This window comes from Notolepis coatsorum (genome assembly GCF_963971535.1).
Source record: "Notolepis coatsorum genome assembly, chromosome: 14".
In the NCBI taxonomy this organism is placed as follows: domain Eukaryota; kingdom Metazoa; phylum Chordata; class Actinopteri; order Aulopiformes; family Paralepididae; genus Notolepis; species Notolepis coatsorum.
This window is the reverse complement of record NC_140178.1, coordinates 17,440,481-17,465,871: the sequence shown is the minus strand read 5'-3', so window position 1 is coordinate 17,465,871 and position 25,391 is coordinate 17,440,481. Positions and strand designations below refer to the sequence as shown.

The window sequence follows — 25,391 nt, the reverse complement described above, 5'->3', positions numbered from 1 at the left end:
CCATCCTTTTATTATTTTTCTATTCAACACGTGTTAGGAATATTTACATGTACCCGCAAAAACCCTGCAGCTGACATGATGACATACATTTACAAAACCATCTATATATTTAAATATTATACTTTTATACTGTACAGTGTCTTCCACCTTTTTCCAGTCAAGCGTCAGATATCACATGATGGCACTTCACTAGTGTTTCCACCGTCGCCAAACAAGTCAGTGCATTTAATGTTTTGGGCAGGACACTTTGTGTCCTCTCCTCAAGACGCATCGTCTCTAGGATTGTGTCATTTCTCAGTGCTTAGTAAACATTTGATCACTGTCGTTCCTGTAAAAATAAAGTGTACACGCTCGCTCAAGTGGAAGTAAAAGTGAGTTAATCTATAGACGTTAAAATGTATCTATAGGCAACAGTTGTTAAGCTGTATAGTCCTCAGCAGAGTTCATCTATAGACAACAGTCGTTAAACTGTATAGTCCTCAGCAGTTTCATCTATAGACAACAGTCGTTAAACTGTATAGTCCTCAGCAGTTTCATCTATAGACAACAGTCGTTAAGCTGTATAGTCCTCAGCAGAGTTCATCTATAGACAACAGTCGTTAAACTGTATAGTCCTCAGCAGTTTCATCTATAGACAACAGTCGTTAAGCTGTATAGTCCTCAGCAGAGTTCATCTATAGACAACAGTCGTTAAACTGTATAGTCCTCAGCAGTTTCATCTATAGACAACAGTCGTTAAGCTGTATAGTCCTCAGCAGAGTTCATCTATAGGCAACAGTCGTTAAACTGTATAGTCCTCAGCAGTTTCATCTATAGACAACAGTCGTTAAACTGTATAGTCCTCAGCAGAGTTCATCTATAGGCAACAGTCGTTAAACTGTATAGTCCTCAGCAGAGTTCATCTATAGACAACAGTCGTTAAACTGTATAGTCCTCAGCAGTTTCATCTATAGGCAACAGTCGTTAAACTGTGTCCTCAGCAGCAGCAAGGCCTTGTCCTCAGATGCCTGCCTGACTCCTTCCTCTTGGCTCTCTTGCTTGCTTTCTGGCAGCTGTGTGCAGTCTGGCCACTGGCTGCCCTTTTCACACCCCTGGCCTTAGTGTTCTGCGCAGCCTTGGCTTTGTGCTTTGTCTCCTCTGCGGAGGCCTCCGTGCAGCTCTCCGACGGGCTGCCCATAGTGCTGCTGAGGCTGCAGGAGCTGCTGGCGCTGGCCAGCTGACAGAGGGCCAGGGCGGCCGTCTGCCTCTGGTGGTCACAGGGCTCCCTGTCCGACGGGGCGTCCGTCGGCCGCTGTTGGGGCCTCGCCGAGGAGCCGTGCGGGAAGCAGTGTTCCGGGCCGCCGTGCGACGTCCTGAGGCTCAGGTTCAGAGGCAGCTCCTCCCCCCCTGCGTCGGTCTCGGGATAGCTCCCCCGGTGGTCGGGGGGACTGGAGACCCGCGTGGAGAGGTTGAGGGGAGCCAGATCCTCCTCCGTGTTGTCCTCGTCGTCTTGTTCTGAAGACGAGTCGTGATATTTCTCTGACAGAGGCGTGGAAGGCTCCCTGCTGTCCTCTGTTGACCTGAGAGGGAGAGAGAGAGAGATGGAGAGAGAGAGGGAGGGAAATGAGCTGTTAGAAACATTATCCACTTGGCAGTTATACCATAGTTTTATTGGACCATAATTGTCGTTGATTTGACCATTCTTTATACTGAATGAGGTGATTCACTTACTTCTCTTCTATCTGCACAGTTCTCAGCTGCAGCAGGCCTTGTGCAGAGTCCTCCCGGCTCGCATCTTCACCCATTGGTTGCGAGGCCGGAGCTGTGTTCTCCGATGGTCTGGCGGATTGCGGTTCACCCAGGACGGTGTACTGTGGAGCCTCGCTGTCCTTCTGGACGATATGGCCGGGTCTGTCGGGGGACTCCGAGGCTGAGCTGCCCACCACGGGGCTCAGCCTGGTGGGCTTGTCTCCAGGCCGCTCCTTGGCACTCTCCTCCTTGACGGGTCTGCTACGGGGGTCGTCGTGGGGACGTGGATGCATGTACAGCTCGTAATCCTTAGCCCCGAGGCCCGGGCCATACAGATCCCAAGGAAGGTACCTGGATCCCGGGATCGGCATGGAGAGCTCCGGGTGGCGGTACAGGCTGTAATGCAGAGGGGGCCCCGGGTGAAGAGAGGGGCAGTATCTGTAGGGGTACTGGGGGAAGAGGGACATGTGGGCCGGGGCGATGGGCTGAGGCACCACCGGCCTCTGGGGCTCGAGAAAGTCCGGTCGGAAGGTCGGAGGGTTGGGACCGTTCAGGTTGCCGTTTCCCGTGAGGAAGTACGGCGGGTAGAGGGGGTGAAGGGCGCGCTCGGGCAGGACGTACGGAGAATACTCCGGCACCATGTGAGGGGGGAAGGCCTTCAGAGGCACGGACGACGAGAGCGGCCCCCACAAGAAGGCGGGGTTGTTGAACGACGGCACGGGAGCCGGCAGCTCCTCCGACTGGTGCGCCGGGGACTTCAGGACCTCTGCGCCGTCTCTGTTGGGTGTGACGGGGGAGAAGGCAGACTGGCGTGGCAGAGACTTGACTTCTTTGTTCTCTCCGATCTCTCCCGGTGTTCCTGGACTTAGTTTCATCACACTGGGACTGTCCCTCCTGGCCGGGCTGTCGCGGCCGACGTCCACCTCTTCCGTCTCATCCGTCGCCGTCATCGTCTTCTTCTCCTCCTCTTCCTCTCGGTTCTCCCCCTGTTTCTCGGGGTTGGCGGCCTGACCCGCGGCGGAGAGAGGCGAGCCCTTCGGCACCGCGGCCGGGGGCAAAGGGTCGCCCTTCCCCAAAGGCTTGACCTGTCTCGCCGTCTGCCCGCCTTTCTGCGACAGCAGCGAGATGGAGTTCTTGCACAGGTTGTACTTCATGTGGTTGAACAGGTGGGACTTCTCGTTGCAGGTGAAGGGACACTGGAAACACTGGTACTTGAACGGCTTGCCCGGCGGTCTGGGGATGTAGTGGGGCCTCTTCGGCTTGCGCTCCTGGACGGCGTCCATCTTCCCCTCGGGCGCTCTCGCTGAAATGACAAAGCAAGTGTCAAATTAGATGCGGTTTGCATTCTGTCCACTTCCCCCCTTTTTTCACATAATGGTCTCGGAAAGTGTGTTCCGCGGCAACCTGTAGGTTTATTGCCACATTCTCGCTGACATGACTGGGTAGGATCAGCCTCACAGAGTTGCTCGACTGGTTCCGTTGGAGAGGAGCTCACATAGGCAGTTTCTTTTTTTCTTTCTTATGCGTCCTCTGTTGCTCAGGGAGAAAGATCCCTAGCTGCATAAAACACTGCACCCTCGGGCTAATCTATTCTGGCAACTGTTATTTTGGCCCTTGCTGGGCAGCAAACACGGGATAAAAAAAATTGAATGAAAACTGTTGTATCTATGCAAAATACCTACAGTATGTTTGTGCATATAGGTGCTCTCATGTCTCAATGTAGTCACGGTCGGTTGGTGGAGCCCACGAGCCCCACCGCTTGGCCTGTTTCTCTGGCTCATCTATCTGTCCAACCATCTATCTGTGGGGTATGGAGAGAGCAGCTAGGCTGAGGCACTAGGCAGGCAGGTACGTTGGTACCGACGGAGGCAGAGCTGGAGGGCATGTGGAGACTTGCGGCCTCTCCGTCTTCCCTAAACTCCACGCTGCCGGCGTGGGAACTATTGGCCACCTGCTTCCCATGACGACACCTGCGGGATGCAACCGGCTCGCCGCTCATCGCCCCCGATGAGCTCACCGGCTCTGGAGACGCGGTGGGACTCGACTGGCCCACCGAGGCTTCGAGAGTGAGAGTCTTTCTAAGGAGGTCTGTGTGACGCAACGCCGGCAAGGAGTAATAGCTGTTGAAACCAACCTCTCTCTCGAATGTAATCCCGTGTAATAGTGGCATTTTGAAGTACCCCCAGACACCCCCTTTGTGATGAAGCGTTACCCAAGGCCGTGAATTAGGCGTTTCTGTGCGCCATTTGGAAGGAACCTGCTTGTCAATGCGGTTTCGCAAGAAGTTGTCCCTCAAGTTTCTCTCCAGGTGTGGTAGGCATACAGAGCCACTCCCTTCTCAAGGGGAGACAATTATTTGGAAAAGCTAGCTTTTTGTGTCCCATCCTCACTGTGTGACTATGCCGTTTATATTATTCCTGGTAGCAACATATCTGTTTTAAATAAACCTAAACAACTGCCTCTGCTTGGACGAATGCAACAACTACTTAAAGAGCACATTTCTATCGCATCTGCCGTAAAAAATGTCTGGCAGTAGGTAATATTCCATAGCTGTTTATCTTCCCGGTCTGGTTGTTGTGGAGATCTTTGCCAGGTGCAGTGAGCTCTGCCTCTGGGTCTGTCAGTCAAGACAGTGCAGGGAGCACATTAGTGGAAACCACAGGTAACAGCAGGTGCATGTCTGGGTCTCGCCCGAAACACACCTGTACCCTCACGGACCAGGAACACTCACCAAGCCACAGCTCACAAGCATTTTTGATTAGAGTACAAATAAAAGACGACCGTTCTGTACGAAGAAACTAAATGTCCGACATTGTTCACCAGCTATCGCTTCCTCGTTGTCGATGGTTAAATTTCTTTTTAAATTAATTTATTATCGTCGTCTTACCTGGTCTTGCTGAGACCGCAAACTGCTCCGGAACGTTGTTCTGCGGGAGAAGCGTCGGTCCGCTGCAGGAGGCCTCTCCACCCTCAGCCAGCGTGAGCGTTAAGACGGGACGTTATCTACCAAACTTTCTTAGGGCCTCGAACTCTCTCTCTCTGTCTGTCTGTCTGTGTGTGTTTGTGTGTGTGATCGTGAGTGAGTCTGTCTGCTCCACTGGCTGGTGTTTAGCTGTTAGGTGAGTTCCTCTCTCTCTCTCTCTCTCTCTCTCTCTCTCTCTCTGTGTGTGTGTGTTGTCTCACTGTGTGGGGGGGGCGGGGCCTCAGCCTAAACAGCAGGGCCCTCAGGCAACATCGATGCACCTGATATTAGTCAAGCCCCAAGCCACGATTTACATGATGGGAAAACAGCTCTCCCTCCTCCCTCCTCTCCCCGTCACGTCGCTCTGCTATTTCGTGGAAGGACCACGCGGTCGTCGCCAGGATGGGCGAGTACATATATGTCCCTGTTCCGAGGAAACCCATTGGTTCGAACTGAAAGCGGCAGGTTTCAACATATCTCGTGGTGGTAGCTGTCGGGCCAGTATAACGGTCCAATAGGGAAGATCATATTTGCATACTGGCAAATTATGAATGTTGGCCCCCGACACTGCTTACTTTTTCCCGACTCGTCATGTAAACAACGGGAGTGATCCGGGAGACTTATATATGTAACGGTTGTGACAACGTCACCTCAAACTTCGATGCCCCGAGTGGGAGTCGAACCCCGGTCTCCCACACCGCAGGCAGCAACACAGACCGCTATACCAAGAGGTGAATCCACTACTTCGCAACGTGTCTATCTGTCTTTCGAGGATGTGAGAGTGAGTTTAACCCATAGCACCGCTACTCACCCCAGCCCTTCTTGACTGCGCTTCACGATACCATTCATTACATATATATAGGCATACGTTTACAAAACAATCTTTATATTTAAATATTGTACTTATACTGTACAGTGTCTTCCACCTTTTTCCAGTCAAGCGGCAGATATCACATGATGGCACTTCACTTGTTTCTAACCGTTGCCAACAAGGATTGTGTAATTTCTCTGTGCTTAGTGAACATTCGATCACTGTCGTTCCCGGGAGAATAAAGTGTACGCTAGGCAACAGTCGTTAAACTGTATAGACCTCAGCAGTTTCATCTATAGGCAACAGTCGTTAAACTGTATAGTCCTCAGCAGTTTCATCTATAGACAACAGTCGTTAAACTGTGTCCTCAGCAGTTTCATCTATAGACAACAGTCGTTAAGCTGTATAGTCCTCAGCAGAGTTCATCTATAGACGACAGTCGTTAAGCTGTATAGTCCTCAGCAGAGTTCATCTATAGACGACAGTCGTTAAACTTGTCCTCAGCAGCAGCGAGGCCTTGTCCTCAGAGGCCTGCCTGACTCCTTCCCCTTGGCTCTCTTGCTTGCTGTCTGGCAGCTGTGTGCAGTCTGGCCACTGGCTGCCCTTTTCACCCCCCTGGCCTTAGTGCTCTGCCCAGCCTTGGCTTTGTGCTCTATATTCATCTTTGTGCTTTTGGCTTTGTGGTAAATGGTGCGTTTATATAGCAGCTTTTATCCTAAGTGCTTTACAATTTTGTTCCTCACATTCATCCATTCACTCACACATTCACATGGCAGAGACAAACATCCAAGGTGACGACCTGCACAACGGGAGCAATTAGGGGTTAAGTGTCTTGCTCAAGGACACTTCGACACGCTGCCCGGGAGGAGCGGGAATTGAACCGCAAACCTTTAGTGACCAGACGACCGCTCTACCTCCTGAGCCACTGTCGCCAAAGTCTTCCTTTCACTCTCCTGCATGACGCAAAGCTATATGTTGTGCAGACGTTAATTTGATCACAGGCCCACGAATACAAGAGGTCTAGTATTTGGTACGTGGCACTCATTCAGACCCGTCTTACCATATAGATATTGATACTTACCTGTGGTTTTAATACACACTCGACTCTTATCTTCTTATAGCTGATAATGTACTTTGAATCAATCCCGGTTTCCTTATCTGTCATCTCATTACTGCAAGGCTTGCATTTTTGGGGGCTTTTATTGTGTTTTATCAGGGTATCTGCAGGGGTATTAAAGTCTTAAATTCATAATTCTCAATTTAAGGCCTTAAAAAGTAGCCTGGCTGTCGGGAGATTAACTAATAATAAGTAGTGCTGTCAGGCGATTACATTTTTTTATCTAATTAATTACAGGATTTGTAATTAATCACATTTTAATCGCATAACCATTTTAGGCCTGATATTCTATATTCTATAATCATATTTCAAATGGCATGCGTCAGGATGGCAGAATTCAGTACTGTATCTACAAAACCTTCTGTTTAATCATCTTCCATTTATTCATTTGCTTAGATTGATCAGATCTGGTCAATTTTTGCATGGTGTTATTTACAGTCAAAGATATAATCTTTTTTTATTGATATTCTCATTTGGTTCATTACAATTTACTCAAGCCTAGTAACAGACACAGTATTTCTGACACTGGGAATACATTCCCTGAGATCCATAGATGTCCCTAGAATCAGATACCAAGAACATGCAAATGGACCATATTAAAAAAAAAATCTGTAAATGTGTATTCTACGTTCTTATGGAATGAATGAGATTAAAAAATATTTTAATAAAAAAATTAATAATAATATATTTTTTTTACAATTTCTGTGTAATCAATTAATCTAATTAACGCGATAAACTAACAGCCCTAATAATGAGTTGTTTTTCGCAGGGCTACTGGGAGTCTGGCAAGAGCATGAGAATTTAACACAAGTTCAGTGTTGTGTTTTTCTTTTTTTGGGGTCTTTTCTTTTTCTTTTTGGTCGTGAAATTGGTATTACATTTAGCTCTACCTGGTATTCAAAACTTCTTAAAAAGTCTTAAATTGAACTTGTTGAAACTGGCAGATACCCTGATGTATACACATAGCTGTATTAATGATGACAAGATGAACAACATAACCATATTACATCATTCAGCTTTCCGGGTAGGAAGCGTAACTTGTATTCCTATAGAGACGAGCTCTGTCCTCTGCTTGCAGTCGTCCCCGTCATCCTGAAGGCGCTGACATACGAAGAGAAGAGGGGGGCCTGCAGCGTGGGTTCAAACGTGCGTGACGCCGCCTGCTACGTGTGCTGGGCCTTCGCCAGGGCCTACGAGCCCACAGAGCTCAAGCCTTTTGTCACCCAGATCGCCAGGTGAGTCCTCGTCACTGTCATACGGCACAAGTACAGCGCAACAAAAAGTGGTTTGGCATCCAACCACAGTGCAAATGTAACAGTGAAGTGCAATAGTAATGTACAAGTGATTTAAACTGGGTATAAAATATATAAATAAGTACTACTGAGTAATAGTGTTAATCAGATGTATGTACAGAGTTGTAGTATTAATATGTACAGTGATACAGGTATACACAAGGTACCCTAACTGGCATGATATGAGTCATGCATTGTAGTCCTTGCAGGTTTGGTGGTCAGAGACAGTCAGACACACTTAGTGTAATATGTCTATATTCAGAGTGTAACACTCTGCACAATATCACTGACCCTTAGCTGCCAGAGATGCACCCCTCCTGCTGACGTGTTGTTCACAATCTGTAAGTGGCTCTGGATAAAAGCTTCAGCTAAATGTAAATGTGAATGGTGACTCTCTGTCAGGCTGTGGCCGTTAAGCAGAGGTGTTAACACTTCACAGAGGACTCTCTGGAACTGGCGTTTTTCAAAGGACAAAGAACACCTCACACTGAAACACAAAAGACCCATCAGGTCTGACTTGCCATGTCCAGACTATAAGAGTCAGACACACTTGAAGTTTCTCTCTTGACATTTTCTGAAGCAGCTTTTTTCCCCCAAGACCTCCAAACCATATGTTGATAATATGCAAATAATTCTATTCTTAGCTAGACTAGATGGCGTCTCTCGCAGGGGGAACGAATCTAGGAGAACCGAGGTTGTGTTGACTTTTAGGCACCAGAAAGCGAGATATGTAAGGAGAGGGTGATAACAAAAGGTCATATTATGCCAGAGAGAGCGAGGATCTTGGTGTCTCTTTGGTATTTCACCTTGGAAGAGAGAGGCCTTCTTCAGTAGCCTTCTTCTGTATTCAGATGGAGGAGAGAGTATGCACTTCTGTATTCAGATGGAGGAGAGAGTATGCACTTCTGTATTCAGATGGAGGAGAGAGTATGCACTTCTGTATTCAGATGGAGGAGAGAGTATGCACTTCTGTATTCAGATGGAGGAGAGAGTATGCACTTCTGTATTCAGATGGAGGAGAGAGTATGCACTTCTGTATTCAGATGGAGGAGAGAGTATGCACTTCTGTATTCAGATGGAGGAGAGAGTATGCACTTCTGTATTCAGATGGAGGAGAGAGTATGCACTTCTGTATTCAGATGGAGGAGAGAGTATGCACTTCTGTATTCAAGAGTATCCCCTGCTCAGCTTAATGATATTGTAACTGTTTATGCCAATAAACCTGTGTTCTAAAGAGAATACCGGGAGCCTGTGTAAGTATAGTTGTGTATTAAAAGTAGGGGTGTAACGATGCATTGATGCATCGATTCTAATGTGACGATTCAACTGCATCGATTTGAAAATGTTAGAATCGATTATAATCAAAATGAATCAAAAAAAATTATGTTTTTCTTTTGTATTGTTTTTATTAACCTATAGTCCATTCATGCTGAGTGAATCAGTTCACCCAGCCACATTTGTGTATTCAACATTTTTGGGGAATTAACTGATAGAAAATGTATCGAATCGAATCAAATGAAGAGATTTCATGATGCATTGAATCGTTGTCACACATAATGTACATGTACATTACAGTGAAATGTAGATTGTTCTTCACACAGTAAAAAGAATAAAACACTATACAAAATATACAAAACTCCGCCGAGCGTACAGTACAGTACGTGTGTGGACCTGTGGGCTGCGAGGGCTGTGACTGTGCAGACCAGCTCAGCAGACTTCAGTTTGAACCCCCTGCAGCGGCAGCCTCCCCAACCCCCCCCCCCCCCCTGCAGCCTGCAGTCCTGCCAGGTTTCGCCTGTCGCTGTAGGTTTCGGTCGCCGCTCCTCTGGCTCCTCCGGCACTGCGGCTCAGGAGGCAAGCTGGGTCCTGCCGCTGACTCATCGTACGCCGATGATGACACCCTGTGTCTCAGCGTCGAGAGTGGCATCACGCAAGGAGTTGCAACTTTTGTCACAGACGTGGGCCACACACACACACACACACACACACGGACACACACACACACACACACACACACACACACAGTGCAGTGTGCATACTGCACCTTGTGTATTACTTTTACTCTTCCACATAGTATATATTCAGATCAATAAAGGAAAATCTTATGTTATCTTATCTTACACACACACACTTACTCACACATGCACACTCTTTCTTTTACACAGACAAAAACAGTACAATGCACTTTTTAGAAAAGGAAAACCAAAAAAACAAATATATAATAAAGACTACATGGGTCGAAAAACTAAACCCGCTGAGAACCCACCCCCCTTCGAGGTCCAAACCACTGTCTTCACCTCAATCTATAATGGATTTCAACTGCACCGCCAGACCGCTTCACGCTGCAATTGTCACCTCCTTCCCTCCATGCACACGAGATGCACGCGAGATGCACACAACCTCTCAGTGCAGCTTCAGGCCCGTGTTTCACTGGCAGGAGGCAGGGGGGACTATAACATGCATAATGCATATAATCCACTTCGCGAGAACTTGAGTCTTTGGAATGCTGACACTGGAAGGGCAATATTTCCAGCCACCATGTCTCCAAAGACATTCCATATTATATCTCATGTCATCGCTTTGATGACAGATATACGAGACGGGGCCGACGAGAGCGTGACAAACTCACAGCAAAGATCTTTCTTTAAAGCGTTATGTCAATCAGTGAGATTTTATGGTTATTTATATATTTTTTTCGATAATATATAATAGGTATTCTGGATGTATAATGGGGTGGGTGGGGGTAATGTTTTATTTAGGGGTCAAAATGCCCCCAGGGATAAAGGGTGTAAAGTCAATTTGAGGATAACAGGAGGGTTAAGGTGCTTTTGTGTGTCTGGCTGTCTGCTCATGTGATAATTCAGAGTTAAGCCCACCTAGCCCACTGAGTTAAGCCCACCTAGCCCACTGAGTTAAGCCCACTGAGTTAAGCCCACCTAGCCCACTGAGTTAAGGCCACCTAGCCCACTGAGTTAAGCCCACCTAGCCCACTGAGTTAAGCCCACCTAGCCCACTGAGTTAAGGCCACCTAGCCCACTGAGTTAAGCCCACCTAGCCCACTGAGTTAAGCCCACCTAGCCCACTGAGTTAAGCCCACCTAGGCCACTGAGTTAAGCCCACCTAGCCCACTGAGTTAAGCCCACTGAGTTAAACCCACCTAGCCCACTGAGTTAAACCTGAGTTAAGCCCACCTAGCCCACTGAGTTAAGCCCACCTAGCCCACTGAGTTAAACCCACTGAGTTAAACCTGAGTTAAGCCCACCTAGCCCACTGAGTTAAGCCCACCTAGCCCACTGAGTTAAGCCCACCTAGCCCACTGAGTTAAGCCCACCTAGCCCACTGAGTTAAGCCCAGCTAGCCCACTGAGTTAAGCCCACCTAGCCCACTGAGTTAAACCTGAGTTAAGCCCACCTAGCCCACTGAGTTAAGCCCACCTAGCCCACTGAGTTAAGCCCACCTAGCCCACTGAGTTAAGCCCACCTAGCCCACTGAGTTAAGCCCACCTAGCCCACTGAGTTAAGCCCACCTAGCCCACTGAGTTAAGCCCACCTAGCCCACTGAGTTAAGCCCAGCTAGCCCACTGAGTTAAGCCCACCTAGCCCACTGAGTTAAGCCCACCTAGCCCACTAAACAGCCATCTGTCGTGCAGCCAGCCCTCCCAAACACATTTGAGCAGCAATGAAGGGAGGAATGTTGAGGCCAACCGCTTGTAATCAAGTTGACAACTTTCAGCGCTGGAGGGAAGTCATATTTAATCATACAGCGACGCTAGTGGCCTCCAGTAAGTTGATGCAGGCAACGGGCCAAATTCACCTGCTGCTAGCCTGGGCAAGTGCCGTTTCCCCCTGCAAAACTGTAGACATGGCCTTGAATTATGAGTAATGGACCTATCTCAAACCCTGCCCTCTTTCCTCGAGTTCCTGGAGTTCATTCCATGAGCTAGAGGGGCATCATAGTCAAATGCAGATTTACCCTGTTCTGAGCAAACTCTGGGGACCTTGAGGACCAGCCAGTCGCTAGAACGGGGTCCATAGGTTCCAAAATTCCATTCCAATAATGATGTAGTGATTCACACCCGGTGCGCTGCGAGAAGAAAATGCACCCACTTTGTGATTCCTCGCATCAAGGCTTAACCCTTTCACTGCCACACTACAGAAGGTTAACCCGTCTGTAGTGTGGTAGTGAAAGGGTTAACCTTCTGTAGTGTGGTTGTGAAAGGGTTGACCCTTTGTTGCGTGGCAATGAAAGGGTTAACCTTCTGTATTGTCGCAGTGAAAGGGTTAACCCTTTGGTATTGTGGTAATGCATTTGCTTGATTGTATTCATGCATCCACCATGGAGGCCTCGCGCAGAGCGTTTGAGCAGTCGTCTCTCCCTCTCTCCTACTGCAGAGGGTGGGGCGACGTTTCACAGCCAGACAGCCTCCGTCCAGAGAGGAAGTGAACCAGCCGGTCCTAATTACCACTCATCATGTTTCCCTTAATGTATCCCATAAATAATCTCCTAATCTCTTAATTGTTCCCTCAGCACTTGAGTCTTTCTTTTAGTGTACCTTAGAAAATAAGTCAAATGCGTCACCTCATGGCGCCTGTGCAGCCCAGTCATCACACACATAATAAACCTCTCCATAAAACAGGGACACGTACCCAAAGACTTCAAAATTGCAAGAGTAACCCCCCTGCACAAAAAGGGCAGCAAATTAGACCCAGGCAACTACCGCCCAGTTTCTATTCTTACCTCCACCTCGAAAGTCATGGAAAAAATAATATACGAACAGGTCGAAAAGTACCTTGTGGAAAAAAATCTAATCTACGAATTCCAATCTGGCTTCAGAACATCCCACTCCACTGACACATGCCTTCTCTATTTGAACGACCCTATACACTAGGGGCCTAGGCTCTGTTACCCATACTATACAAACTATACGTTGCCTATACTAATTGTATACCTACCTACCTACTGCTTTCACTGTCTACAACTGCCCTACACTGTAATCATAACTACCTACCTCATACTATAGTCTACCCATATAACTCTGTATGATAGCATGTACAATAGTGCTGTGTATACAGTATATATATACTGTATATGTTTATATTTACTGCAGATATGTGTATATGTATTCATAATCTGTCTGAATATACCTGCATATAATTCTTAATAATACTACATTGTACATACATCTGATTAGCACTATTTCTCAATAGTACTCATTTATATGTTTTAGACTCAGTTTAATCACCTGTACATAAGTTACATAATACTATTGCACTTTACTGTTACATGTGTACTCTGGTTGGATGCCAAACCTCTTTACTTGTGCTGTATAAATAAATAAATCTGAATCTAATCTAAAATTAACATTGTGGCTTTTTGTCTAATGTTATTGAATCTAATCCAATAAATTTTAGGGGAGGGGGGGTACAGGTCTGGGCAGGTTAATAGTAGAAAGACATGCATATAGGCAATAAGATTAGATCTGAATATAAAAATAAACAGTGTAAACAATATAATTCACTATACAATATAACAATATAATTATTGTATAATTCACTCAATATAGAAATATGAGAAAAATAAACTGTGTAAACAAAGGTGCAGGTCTGTATGCCCTATCGGTTATATTATATGTTACAATAAATATAGGCAATAACGAGGCTCATAACAATAACATTATGTTTCTCTCCGCAGTGCCCTGCTCATCACTGCTGTGTTCGACCGAAACGTCAACTGCCGGAGAGCCGCGTCGGTGAGTGTTTGAAGTAAAAAATAATAAATCTTCCCGAAAATCTGCTCGACTGATCTAATTCGGCGACAGAACATCTGTTAAATCTCTGTCTCTCATTTTGTCCTAGGCTGCCTTCCAGGAGAATGTCGGAAGACAGGTTTGTGACCACAGATGCACTTTTAAGTCTCCTTCATCACTAAGAGATTTACTGATTTTAATTCTATTCGCTGACTGCCATCCGAGGACCTGCTTGAACTTGTCTTATTATCTCAAGTCAAAATAGTAGTTCCTTTAAAAAAAAAAAGAAAGAAAAAGGGACCCAGTTGACCTGAACTCGTACCTTGGCCACAGGGCACCGCTGGCGGTTCATTTGATAACGCATTCAATTCATACAGCACTTTTCTGAGTATCCAAAGTCGCTTTACACACACACACAGACACACACACACAATAAAGTAATTTAATAGATACAGAATAGAGTAAAACATCATTCTATCTACAAATATAAACAATAAAATGTAAATGATTTACAATGTAAACATTTATATTTAGTCAACGCTTTTATCCAAAGCGACATACAAGTTATGGAGAGCATCCACTAACCTTCTTACTGTCCTATACTACCATCCACTCCTCCTACTATACTAATATATCTTATGTCTATGCACTCAATACTGCAGCACCCAAGTTTCAGCACTGTTTGATCATTGTTACTAGAGTTGTTCCGATACCGATACCAGTATCGGAAAAGCCGCCGATACTGGCTAAAATGCTGGTATCGGTATCGGCGAGTACCCTCTAATGCTGCGCTCCGATACCATATGACGTAATTTATCAACAACACTGTGGTCTGTTGAGTAAGCATTATAAAACAAACGGGTGCTTAATCGATTAAAGTGTCAATGCCATTTGTCATTTTAACAGCAGATACTTTCTTAAATGTCATCGTCCCGACAGAGCGGTGTTGACGGGGAGCTCATGGGTTCGCTTGGTGGCTGGTGTTATTAGCATTGAACAGCTAACCGAAAGCTAGCTTTAACATTACCTTGGCTAAAGTTGGGGCTATTCATATAATCCAGCAATAATGGCTGCAGACCTGCAAGCAAAGTACAGCAAGTTGGCAAAGGAGTATTCGTTAAATCACAATGTCACCAGTAACGTTACAGTCTTTTCATATACCGGCAGCTCATGCTATGCTAACTTAGCTCACGTTGACGTCGTCATTGAGACCACCTCGCGTACACAATTAATGACATGTTGCGGACAGCCATATCGGTGACAATGTTTAGCTTTTAGTGCCAAATGATAAGAGTCTGAGGCGGAGTCTCAAAAGAGAATGTTGAATATTTATTGTGCAAAAATCACAACAGATCCGACTGCTACTGAAACGGAGCCTTGTAGACAGACTGAGTAGGGTATATCTGCAGAGCCAGTGGGTAGCGAGTGCAGCAACGTATAATGTCCGTGTGGATCATTGGAGTAGGGTATATCTGCAGTGCTGAAGCCCCATACTCATTGATTAATGATACTAATACAAATCTATACAATCACCTGTTGTTGAATAAATACCATTACTTTCTAGTTATTACTAAAAAACAGTATATATAAAACAGTATTTGTTAAAAAAAAAAATTATATAATATCGTTTTTTTTTTTTTTTTTTTTTTTTTTTATGTATGCACTGGTATCGGATAAGCATCGGTATCGGCCGATACCCAAAGCTTAGGTATCGGAATCGGATCGGAAAGGAAAAAATGGTATCGGAACATCTCTAATTGTTACTCAGCTGAGTTGTACCCTTCCTGCTGACTTGTCGTACAGAACTTGTAAGTCGCTTTGGATAAAAGTGTCAGCTAAATGACTAAATGTAAATGTAGAACAAGTCAGCAGGAAGGGTACAACTCTGGCAGCTACGGGTCAGTAAGATTGTTCAACAAACAGTGTTGAACTTGAGTGTTACAGTCTTGAGTCATTGAATCTTGAGTCAGGGAGCTTTCTCACTGCCATTCGGGGTCGAATCAGCTCCGCTCCGTCCTCGCTCCGTCCTTGGGTGCGAACTCCCCCCCTCCCTCTTCCCCCTCTGGTTTGTGTACACACTGCAGTCTTGGTGCGCTCCGGGTTTTGTTTACGGTTTGCATTTTGAGCGTGTAAGCTTGCCGTAGGCGATGATGTCACGCTCGAACGTCAACACAGGAAGAGTTTTAACACACGGTGGTGGAAACTGGATGCTGATATAAAGAAACGAATAACCAATACATATGAAGTTATATTTGAACCACTGGCGCGCACCCGAAACCACCTATTCCAGCGGTCCAGGTTTGGAGCGAATCAGCGTCCCCGGGGACGGGGGGAGCGTTCTCAGTAGGACGGACACACCCTATTTGGGTGCGATCGGGCTGTGATTCGACCCCGAATGGTTAGTGAGAAAGCCCCCTCAGTCTCCTAGTCTGGTGTCATTCCTAGTCTGGTGTCTGGTGTCATTCCTAGTCTGGTGTCATTCCTCGTCTCCATAGGGCACGTTTCCTCACGGCATTGATATTGTGACGGCAGCAGACTACTTTGCTGTTGGGAATCTCACCAATTGTTACCTGATCATCAGGTAAGAGACGGAGAGCTTCACACAGGGATGAGGGACAGCCCCTCACATTGTTTGTGGTATATGACATTAAAGGTGCTGGTATATGACATTAAAGGTGCTGTAAGGTTTTGTTAAAATAATTGTTAAATAGCTCTACATTCGGACAGTCGTCACTGATACAGAGTGTCTGGTCAGTCTCCCAGTCCCTCCGCTCTGCAGTAAACACAAAATAAATGTTCTGGTATCCCTTCCCACTTTATCCAATATTATATTACATAATATAATATATATTTTCTTAATACCACTTCCAGCACCTTTAAGTAGCAGTTTGTGGTATATGACATTCAAATAATGAATTGAGAGGTATCAAAAGCACCCATCCTCCTGGAACACTGCTGTAGAGCTTTCAGAAGCTAGTGTCTAGGTCAGATGCAGAAGTAACCTGCTTGAAGCGCTCCCTGCTTCAATATTGTGTGTCGTTAAAAAATCCAATGCTGATTTATTTGGCACATAATCTCACGCACACACATCTAAAAACGTTGTACACATTCGTTTAGTTTTGACAGTTATTGAGGGTAAATTAGTTTGATTGACAGTGATGTGCCGTAGGGGACATTGAATCCTTGTGTTGTGTTAATTATATAGCAAAAATTTGAAGCGTATAGGGACTGCTACCTTATCAATTCATTGAGCTGTAATTACCACAAAGCAAGGATTCAACGTCCGCTGCGGCGTCACGCATTTACTCTCAATAACTGTCGAAACTAAATGAATGTGAGCAAACACGTTTTTAGATGTGTGCGTGAGATTATGTGCCAAATAAATCTGCATTGTTTTAGTTTTCTTTGGGTGAAGTGCCCCTTTCACCAGAAGACGGTCAGCAGGCAGCTCTAAAAGCAGCACTTTCAGACCAAAAAGGCCAACGTCAAGTGTCCACCAGACAAGCCGTCCTTTAACACTATGTGGACCGTCCACATATATACGTGTTTCGATTCCACCCGTTTAGGACCAGAGCCACGAGTTAACTCGTGGCGAGTTGTTATTGTTTTATTCCATATTAATAACGCTATTAGCGTCCGCGATCGACTTGCAGGACCTACCCACATATTTGATTTTCGAAACATGCAATACCGGCCAGATCCGCTTAGGGGCGCCATCGCTCCACTGCAGTATCATTGAGGGCGATTGAAAAAAAAATTATTTATACTGTCTGTGGGCATTTCATATGAGCCTCAGTTCCAAACGAACACCCTCCATCTTTGATCCCGTTACCGAACGCATATTTCAGCCTGGAATAATGGGATTTATGATTAGCCAATGGACATATCGATCTACCAGATTCTGATGACTAATGACGAAATGCTGCCGGTGATCACATGGCCTGACGGTAGGATACTATTCACCCAAATTACAGCTGGATTGGACATTGTTTTAAAACGTAACGTGATCGATCAGTGAAAATGGTATATTGAACGCACACTGTATTGCTAATCAATAATAGTAATCGGCGTTCCCCGCCGCCCCCATTTCATCCATAGATGCTCTGTAATAGTCCGGATGCTACGCAGTTTGTTTTATTTCATTCGTATATATACAGCAGAAATGGCGCTTGATATAACGTGACTAGCCTTTAGCCTATTATCTGGCTCCCCAGAAAAAAACCAAGGCGAAAACTGCGATAAACCTTATATTCACAGCGCTATAAAATGACAACCAACCGATGGATTTTTATTTTCTTTAAGCCATTATGAAGGCACGGTTTATGCACTCAAGTGACAATGAGAATGGACAAAGTATATATATAGCTGTTAGAAAGTACATCGGTTTGTAAACAAACCTCTGTCCTCTGGCCTATAAATCGGCGCTACACGCTGGTCGTCAATGTGTTAAAGGAACACGCCAAATTTTTTGGAAATTAGCTTATTGTCTTATCCAGAGAGAGACGAGAAGATAGACACCAGTTTCCTCTCTGTGCGTTCAGTAGAAAGCTATCTGGCTGCACGTTAGCCTAGCTTAGCACAATGAATGGAAGTGGACATATCCGGTTAGCCTAGGCATTGTCCAACTAACACCTCTCCCGAAGGCTAACCGGCAATGCCCACTTCCATTCATTGTGCTAAGCTAGGCTAACGTGCAGCCAAATAGCTTTCTACTGAACGCACAGAGAGGAAACTGGTGTCTATCTTCTCGTCTCTCTCTGGATAAGACAATAAGCTAATTAACCCCAAATGTTGGCGTGTTCCTTTTAAGAAGCGCCATGTCGATTTACAACATGCACCTGTAGCATCTCAGGAATGACTTCTCTCTTGTGAAATGCCACTTGGGGAGTGGTGGTGCCCCTACCCCTTCTGTACTACTTGTCACCATTGACACAAGTCTGTCACCAGCATGAGAGCAAACATTCCACGGCTAACAAAGGAGAAAGATACTAGCCCCAAGGCACAAAGTACCGGAGCATCGCGGCTACATAGAGAACCGTACGCGTAGAGATCCAGATTCCTCCCCGGTGTATCCCGTATAACTCTGTATCCATATCTGTCTGTACATACCTGCATATAATTCTTCTATATACCTACGTATACACCTGCATATATAACCCATACCAACTGTTGTGAAGGATCAGATTAAACCGAATATGTATATTTATTTATATATATATATATATTTAATTGTATTTCTATATCGTTTGATATCCCCTGTATATTCCTTGTACAATATGCATTGAATATCCCCGTTTCTACTAAACAGCCCATAATAGTTTCATTCTACCATTGGACGAGAACCTGGCGCCAGGTTGCCATACCCCTAGGTTCAAGTTCAATCGTGCCGCCTAACATGTCGAGGCAACCCCCGGTTCCGCGCAGTAATATGCCGGGCGAAATACGTGTGGTACTATTTGTTCATAGCGCATATATATATGGCGCTCGTAAAGTAGAACTTTCTTTTAGTCCAGTTCTTTACCCTCCAACAGAGTGACAGACGCAAAAGCCTCCCCACGAAGCACGTGCGGTGTAGTAGGGCCTACTTGGCCCAGAATAGGCATTGAGATATCGTGTAGATTAATAGTTGAATGGTCATAGTTTGGCACCATACCGTCGAGTTGGACGTATTCTATTAAGCTAATAATAGTCTATTTATGTATGGTGCATCGTTCGGTTCGAGTTCTACAGTTATCAGTACCCCCATCGTTCCTGACGTTATCTGGACGCTTATCCAGGCTGGTCAGACCCCTAGTGGTGATTGCATCCGAGGAGCTCCGGGTCAAGAGCGACTGGACCTGTATATTGGATTACTCTACCCGACGACGGCGAGCCTTCCACGGCTCTTGGATTATGCTTTATGTGCTTTGATTATTCCATGGATAAAGGCCAACACTGTCGAGTGTTGGAATTACCCCCCGGAGAGGACTACAGGTGAGGCGGCGCTCTACACGTGAGGTCGCACCACGTCTCTCCGTTGTGGACCGGCAGATACCGTTCCACAGAGGGTCCAGCTGTATTCGTCTGCGGCCCGAGGTTCTGTGGGCACTGGGTCTAAGACTTTGGATTCTCCCAAGACACCGTCGGCCAGATGGGATACCGCCAGCGACTTCTCTAACCCCCCCCTCCTACTGTCTTACAAACAGCGGGACCCCCCCCCCCTTAGTGTATCCAGCTATAATCATTTAAGTACTATCGCTATCGTTTCCTAAATATTCCAGGTTGTATACTTACTCCCTGCGCAACCAGAGATTGGACATTCAATGTTGATTTACCTACGAATACTCATTTGCCATAAAAGTGCATACTCAACATTTCAAATCATAAATGTAATTAAGTGAATGTTGTATACACCCTTTGCTGTATTAAATATTCGATTTGGTCCATTTGTGTTGGTTCGTTTCATCAGGTGGGAAAGTGTTCATCATACTTATATCTTGTACTGGGTGGCCAGAAGTTAAAGTACATGAGGTAGTGGTATTAAATATCATATCTAACAATACAGTCAGGGAATTGTACCCCTCAGCTACAATTGGTCCTTCGAGCCGGATGGTAACTAGTGTAATATTAATATAGTGTTATTAATATCGAAATGGCCTATGATGAACACTCCACGAAACGATCCTCCTAACCTAGAACGCCCGCGGCACAGACGACAGACTCCTCAGTACTTAGAGGCTTACACTGTCAGTCAACTACCTAGCCTTCGACAAACGGTAAACGTGGTAAAAGTAGAAAGTAAAATTATGTCTGACCTTAACGACCAGGTTTCCCCGAGCAAAGAAGCCCTAGTAGGTCCTAATGTAACTGACCAAGCCCACGGTGGAGACCAGGAGGGAATTGACATGCCTTTACCCCCCGCCACTACTAAAGAAGTAGTCCCCGACACGCCCCGGGAGGAAGATAGCCCTACAGAGAGGGAACTCTGCACGGAAGAAGAAGAGGAGAGCGCCGAGGAACTAGAGCTCCAGGACTCCCCAACGAGTACCCCCAGGAGCGGTTCACGCAGGAGCGGCTCACCTCCACTACCGCCTTCCCCCAGCGAAGCGGAGAGGATACTACAACAGGCGTTCCTCGTCAGCCTGACAGCCTCTACCGAACGCGATCGGCTCCAAGCACAGACGCTTAGCGAGCGCGAACGTCTCCAAGCCCAGGCGACCAGCGAGCGCGAACACCTCCAAGCACAGCAACGGAGCGAAGAACAGCGCACAAGTCTGGAGATGAGACGCTTCCAGATGGAAGAGAATATGGCAAGAGACCGGGCCGACGCCCAGCGCGCCGCTGCCAGTGCCCAAAGAGACGCAGAGCGCGACAGACTACAAGCGCAGCTAATAGAGCAGCTGATCAAAAGGACAACTCCCTCTCCCTCCGCCAGGGGCTCAAGGAACTCGTCGAGACAGCAGTCAAGAGCAGCGTCACCGCAACGAGCAAGCGACCCTGAACTTGACCAACAGACCGAGTCTAGACCCCCCGCAGACCCCCTTCCCATACCGGTCCAAGCGAGACCCAGCTACAAGGAAGGAGCGGCCTACACTGCGGAGAAGCTAAATAAACGATTACAAGATCTGGAAGATTTGCTAGAAGAAGAAGAGGGAGAAGAGGAGAACCAAGCCCGACGACAGCACAGTACTCCACCGGACCAGGAGGTCCCATACAGTCCAGGCTATACCCCCGCGGCGCTGCGCTACAGACCCCCGACTCTATTTACGGGTGAGCACGACGCACGACCAGCCCCGAGGAACAGTACCTGGACCAGCGGGCCATGGTACCCTGCCAGTACCGGCCCACAGCGAGGCGCAAGAGGGGACTCGCCCAGGAGGTCTCTCCCCCAACGCTCGCCGATGTATTCGCCATCCACGGCGTCATACAACGCCACGCCGTCAATCCCAGACTTCGCCTATGAGAGTCGAGCACAGTACACGGAGCTCCGGATGTGCTTAGAGACAATGATGGTGGATGTCGTTGATGAACGCCACAAGTATGCAATATTATTGAAGCACCTGAAAGTACCGCGAGCGCACAATATAGCGCTAGCCTATGCTACCTCCTCGACCCCATACACAGCGGCCCTTGCAGCGCTGGATCAAAGATATGGACGTATATGGGATTACGTAATCCAGGAGATAAGGCATATTGACCGCCTACCCCCAGCCACAGACAATCGTTCACTAGACGACATGTCAATCAAAGTGCAGTCCCTGGTGGGGATGCTGGGAGCTCAACGGGAGAAGGGCAGGCATGAGCTGTACGCCAACTCTAACGTTGAGAGGATTTTGGAGAAGCTGCCACCCGCAAGACAGGAGCGCTTTCGGCGGCAGAGGGACTACCGAGATCCCGACGGCCCCGAGCCATCCCTCCTTGATCTGGCCGACTTCCTGGCGAGAGAGGTCAGCAGCTTACGACTGGACACCTTCGGGCGGAGCACGCCAAGCTCCAGAGAGGGACCCAGGAGAATAAGTGATGGAAGAAGATCGGTGACTGTCATGCACCAATCAGAGTCAGTACCGAGCAGTAAGAGTCACAGCACCCCCTCGAGAAAGGAGAAGTGGAAGATAGCGTGTCCCTACTGTGAGAAAGAACACTGGCTGTCACAATGTGACTCATTCACAAAGATGAATGCAGAAGAAGTGAGCCAATGGATAAAGTCCAACCGGCGCTGTTATCGATGTGCGCGGCCCCACATGGCAGCCGAATGCCGCCTAAAGAAAAGGTGCAGCCGGTGCGATGGAGCCCATCTAGATATACTACACGATAGTAACGGAAGACGGCCTACACCTGCACCACGGAGCGGCACCAAGGCAAGTGTCATGTACATTGACCCCGCCAGCAGCAACGGAGCTCAAGTGCTCTTAAAGGTAGTCAGTGTGACATTGAGCTACCAGGATAAAGTCATGGACACTTACGCCGTCCTTGATGACGGGTCAGAGAAGACCCTTCTGCTCGCCTCCGCTGCGACTCAACTGGGACTGCGGGGGAGCAAGAACGAAATGACGATTCGGACAATAAGAAGAGATTTAAAGACGATAAAGGGCGAGAATGTCTCCTTCACTATCGCAGCCAACGGGCAGCCAGAGCGACGGTACAAGATCACAAATGCTTTCACCAGCCAAGAAATAGGACTCTCGCAGTACACCTACCCTGTCACCAAGTTGATGGATAAATATGTGCACCTGCGCCAATTACCTATCCCGCTCATAAACGGCGCTACCCCGACCCTGTTGATAGGCTCCGACCATGCAGAACTCATAGTCCCGATTGACCGGGTCCATACAGGTCCCCGAGGCTGTCCTGCAGCCGTCGAGACCCGCCTAGGATGGACATTGCAAGGCCCCCTCGCTAAATCTCTCAACCGAACAGCAGCCACTAGCTGCTTCCACTCCAGAACGACAGAAGGAGACACCACACTCCTGCAGCCTGTCGAGAAGAAAATAGACTGGCGACGCCGTGCGCTGCTCCGCGCCTCCCTGATCAAAGACGGCTTTGATCTCCGGCAGCAGGCCAGCAGCGACCCCCCAGTATTATTCGCACTACAGAAACACGTCACAGAGGACCCAGCAGCAGATGAAGAGGTCCAACACAGTGTGAAGAACAGTTTCTACGTAGACAACTGTCTACAAAGCGTCTCGACTCAAGAAGAAGCCGAGGCTCTCCTAATCAAGTTACGCGCCTCCCTAATCAAAGGAGGCTTTGATCTCAGGCAGTGGGCCAGCAGTGACCCGCACGTATTGCGCAGCCTCTCCTCCGCAGACAAGGCTGCCAGCAGCGAGACCTGAATGGCGACAATCCCAGGAGAAGCCCAAGAAATGACACTAGGATTAGTCTGGCGCTTCAAAACAGACTCGCTCCACTATAGACACAAACCCTTGGCTCCAGAGCAAGGAAGGTCGGCGGCGATACCGACCACCAGACGGAGTGTGTACAGAACACTCGCCAGACAATATGACCCGTTGGGATGTATTCTACCTTACACCACCAGGGCAAAGATGATTGTACGAGCACTATGGGACAAGGACCAGGGCTGGGACGACCCAATACCCGCACACCTTGCCTCAACATGGAGAGAGTGGGAGACGGAACTCCGCTCACTCCCAGGTGTCAATATACGCCGCAGCTACTTCCCATCCACAGTGAGGCCAGAGACATGCGAGATTGAGCTACACGTCTTCAGCGATGCCTCCGAAGTAGCCTACGGATCGGTTGCTTATTTGCGTGCCCAAGAGATGGGAGGAGAGATACACACTGCTTTCATATTGGCCCGCTCAAGGATAGCCCCACGTAAGCAACAATCTATCCCACGTCTAGAGCTCTGCGCAGCCCTCGCAGGAGCGCATCTAGCCACGTTAATCCAACGTGAACTCACCATTCCGGTGCATAGAACAATCTTGTGGTCAGATTCCACGACAGTACTCACATGGATTAAGTCTGATTCATGCAGATACAAAGTCTTCGTGGGAGTCAGAGTCACCGAGATTCAGGAACTAACAGAAGAAGCAAGCTGGAGATATGTGGATACCAAACACAACCCAGCTGACGTCATCACCCGGGGAATGTCCCTGGATGACCTAACCCGTCGCAACATCTACAGTGACGGACCAGCATTCCTCCAGCTCCCGGAAGGAGATTGGCCTACGCCCACCCGAGGGAAGCAAGTAGCGAGGAGGCTGAGAACAAGAAGCCTATGTTCTGTGGACTGAGCACTGTCGCCTCCACAGACCCGAACATAGATGACTGCATTACCCTAGAGAGTGCGCAACAAAGGACATTCCTGCGGCACCACCCAGAGATTCAGTCCACCACTGACATGTCAGCAGCTGACTACGAAGAAGCAGAACTTCTTCTACTACAACGAGCCCAGAGAGACTCGTTCCCCGATGAGCTAGACTCTCTACAGGGAGGAAACCCCGTCCCATCAGACAGCAGACTGATTCACCTGGCACCAGAGAGTGACGCACATAATCTCATCAGAGTGGGTGGTCGCCTGCGGAGAGCCCCCGATCTACCAGATGACATTAAGCACCCGATCGTCTTGAACAGCCGACACAAGGTCACAGAGCTGATCATAAAGAAATACGACGAGGATGTGCACCACGCAGGAGCAGAGAGAGTCTTCGCGGAGATCAGACGTCGTTATTGGATATTACAAGGGAGAGAAGCAGTACGGCGCTTCCAGCGAACCTGTCTAGACTGCCGTAAGTGGCGCGCGCAGCCCAGCATACCACGGATGGCTGACCTACCCCCCTGTCGCCTCCGAATCGGCGACAAGCCATTCCACTCCACAGGCATGGACTGTTTTGGCCCGTTGTATATAAAGAGAGGAAGAGGCACCGAGAAGCGGTGGGGTATTGTATTCAAATGCATGACCACCAGAGCGATACATATCGAGCTCCTTCCAACCATGAGCACAGACTCATTCCTTATGGCCTTCCGGAGATTCATATCACGGAAAGGACAACCGTCTTCATTGTTGTCTGATCACGGGACCAACTTCAAAGGCGAGAGCTGAGAGAGAGCTTCCAAGCTATGGGCCCAGAACTTAAGACCCACCTCGCTCCAGCCCAGGTTGACTTCCAGTTTAATCCCCCGAACGCACCCCACTTCGGTGGAACCTGGGAACGAGAAGTACGTTCTATAAAGACAGCCCTGTATGCCGTACTCGGAGCCCAGACTGTGGCAGAGGAAGTCCTAATGACAGTCCT

General features: G+C 47.6%; 2 protein-coding genes across 2 annotated transcripts in view; one reads left to right on the top strand and one right to left on the bottom strand.

Annotated features, from left to right (window-relative positions):
* Positions 1-25,391, top strand: part of LOC311240889 (tubulin-specific chaperone D-like) — a 115,320-nt gene that overhangs the window by 24,724 nt on the left and 65,205 nt on the right. Inside the window, 4 exon segments of the mRNA XM_084329494.1 lie at positions 7,697-7,853; positions 13,602-13,659; positions 13,766-13,795; positions 16,152-16,237. Of these exon segments, the coding sequence (XP_084185620.1) occupies positions 7,697-7,853; positions 13,602-13,659; positions 13,766-13,795; positions 16,152-16,237 (331 nt within the window).
* LOC311240337 (zinc finger protein 750-like) lies at positions 21-4,798 on the bottom strand. The gene is made up of 3 exons (XM_084328917.1): positions 4,616-4,798; positions 1,711-3,031; positions 21-1,559 (listed from the first exon to the last, which is right to left on the bottom strand). The coding sequence occupies exons 2-3, from the start codon at positions 3,009-3,011 to the stop codon at positions 977-979; spliced, it is 1,884 nt and encodes a 627-aa protein (XP_084185043.1). The 5' UTR covers positions 3,012-3,031; positions 4,616-4,798; the 3' UTR covers positions 21-976.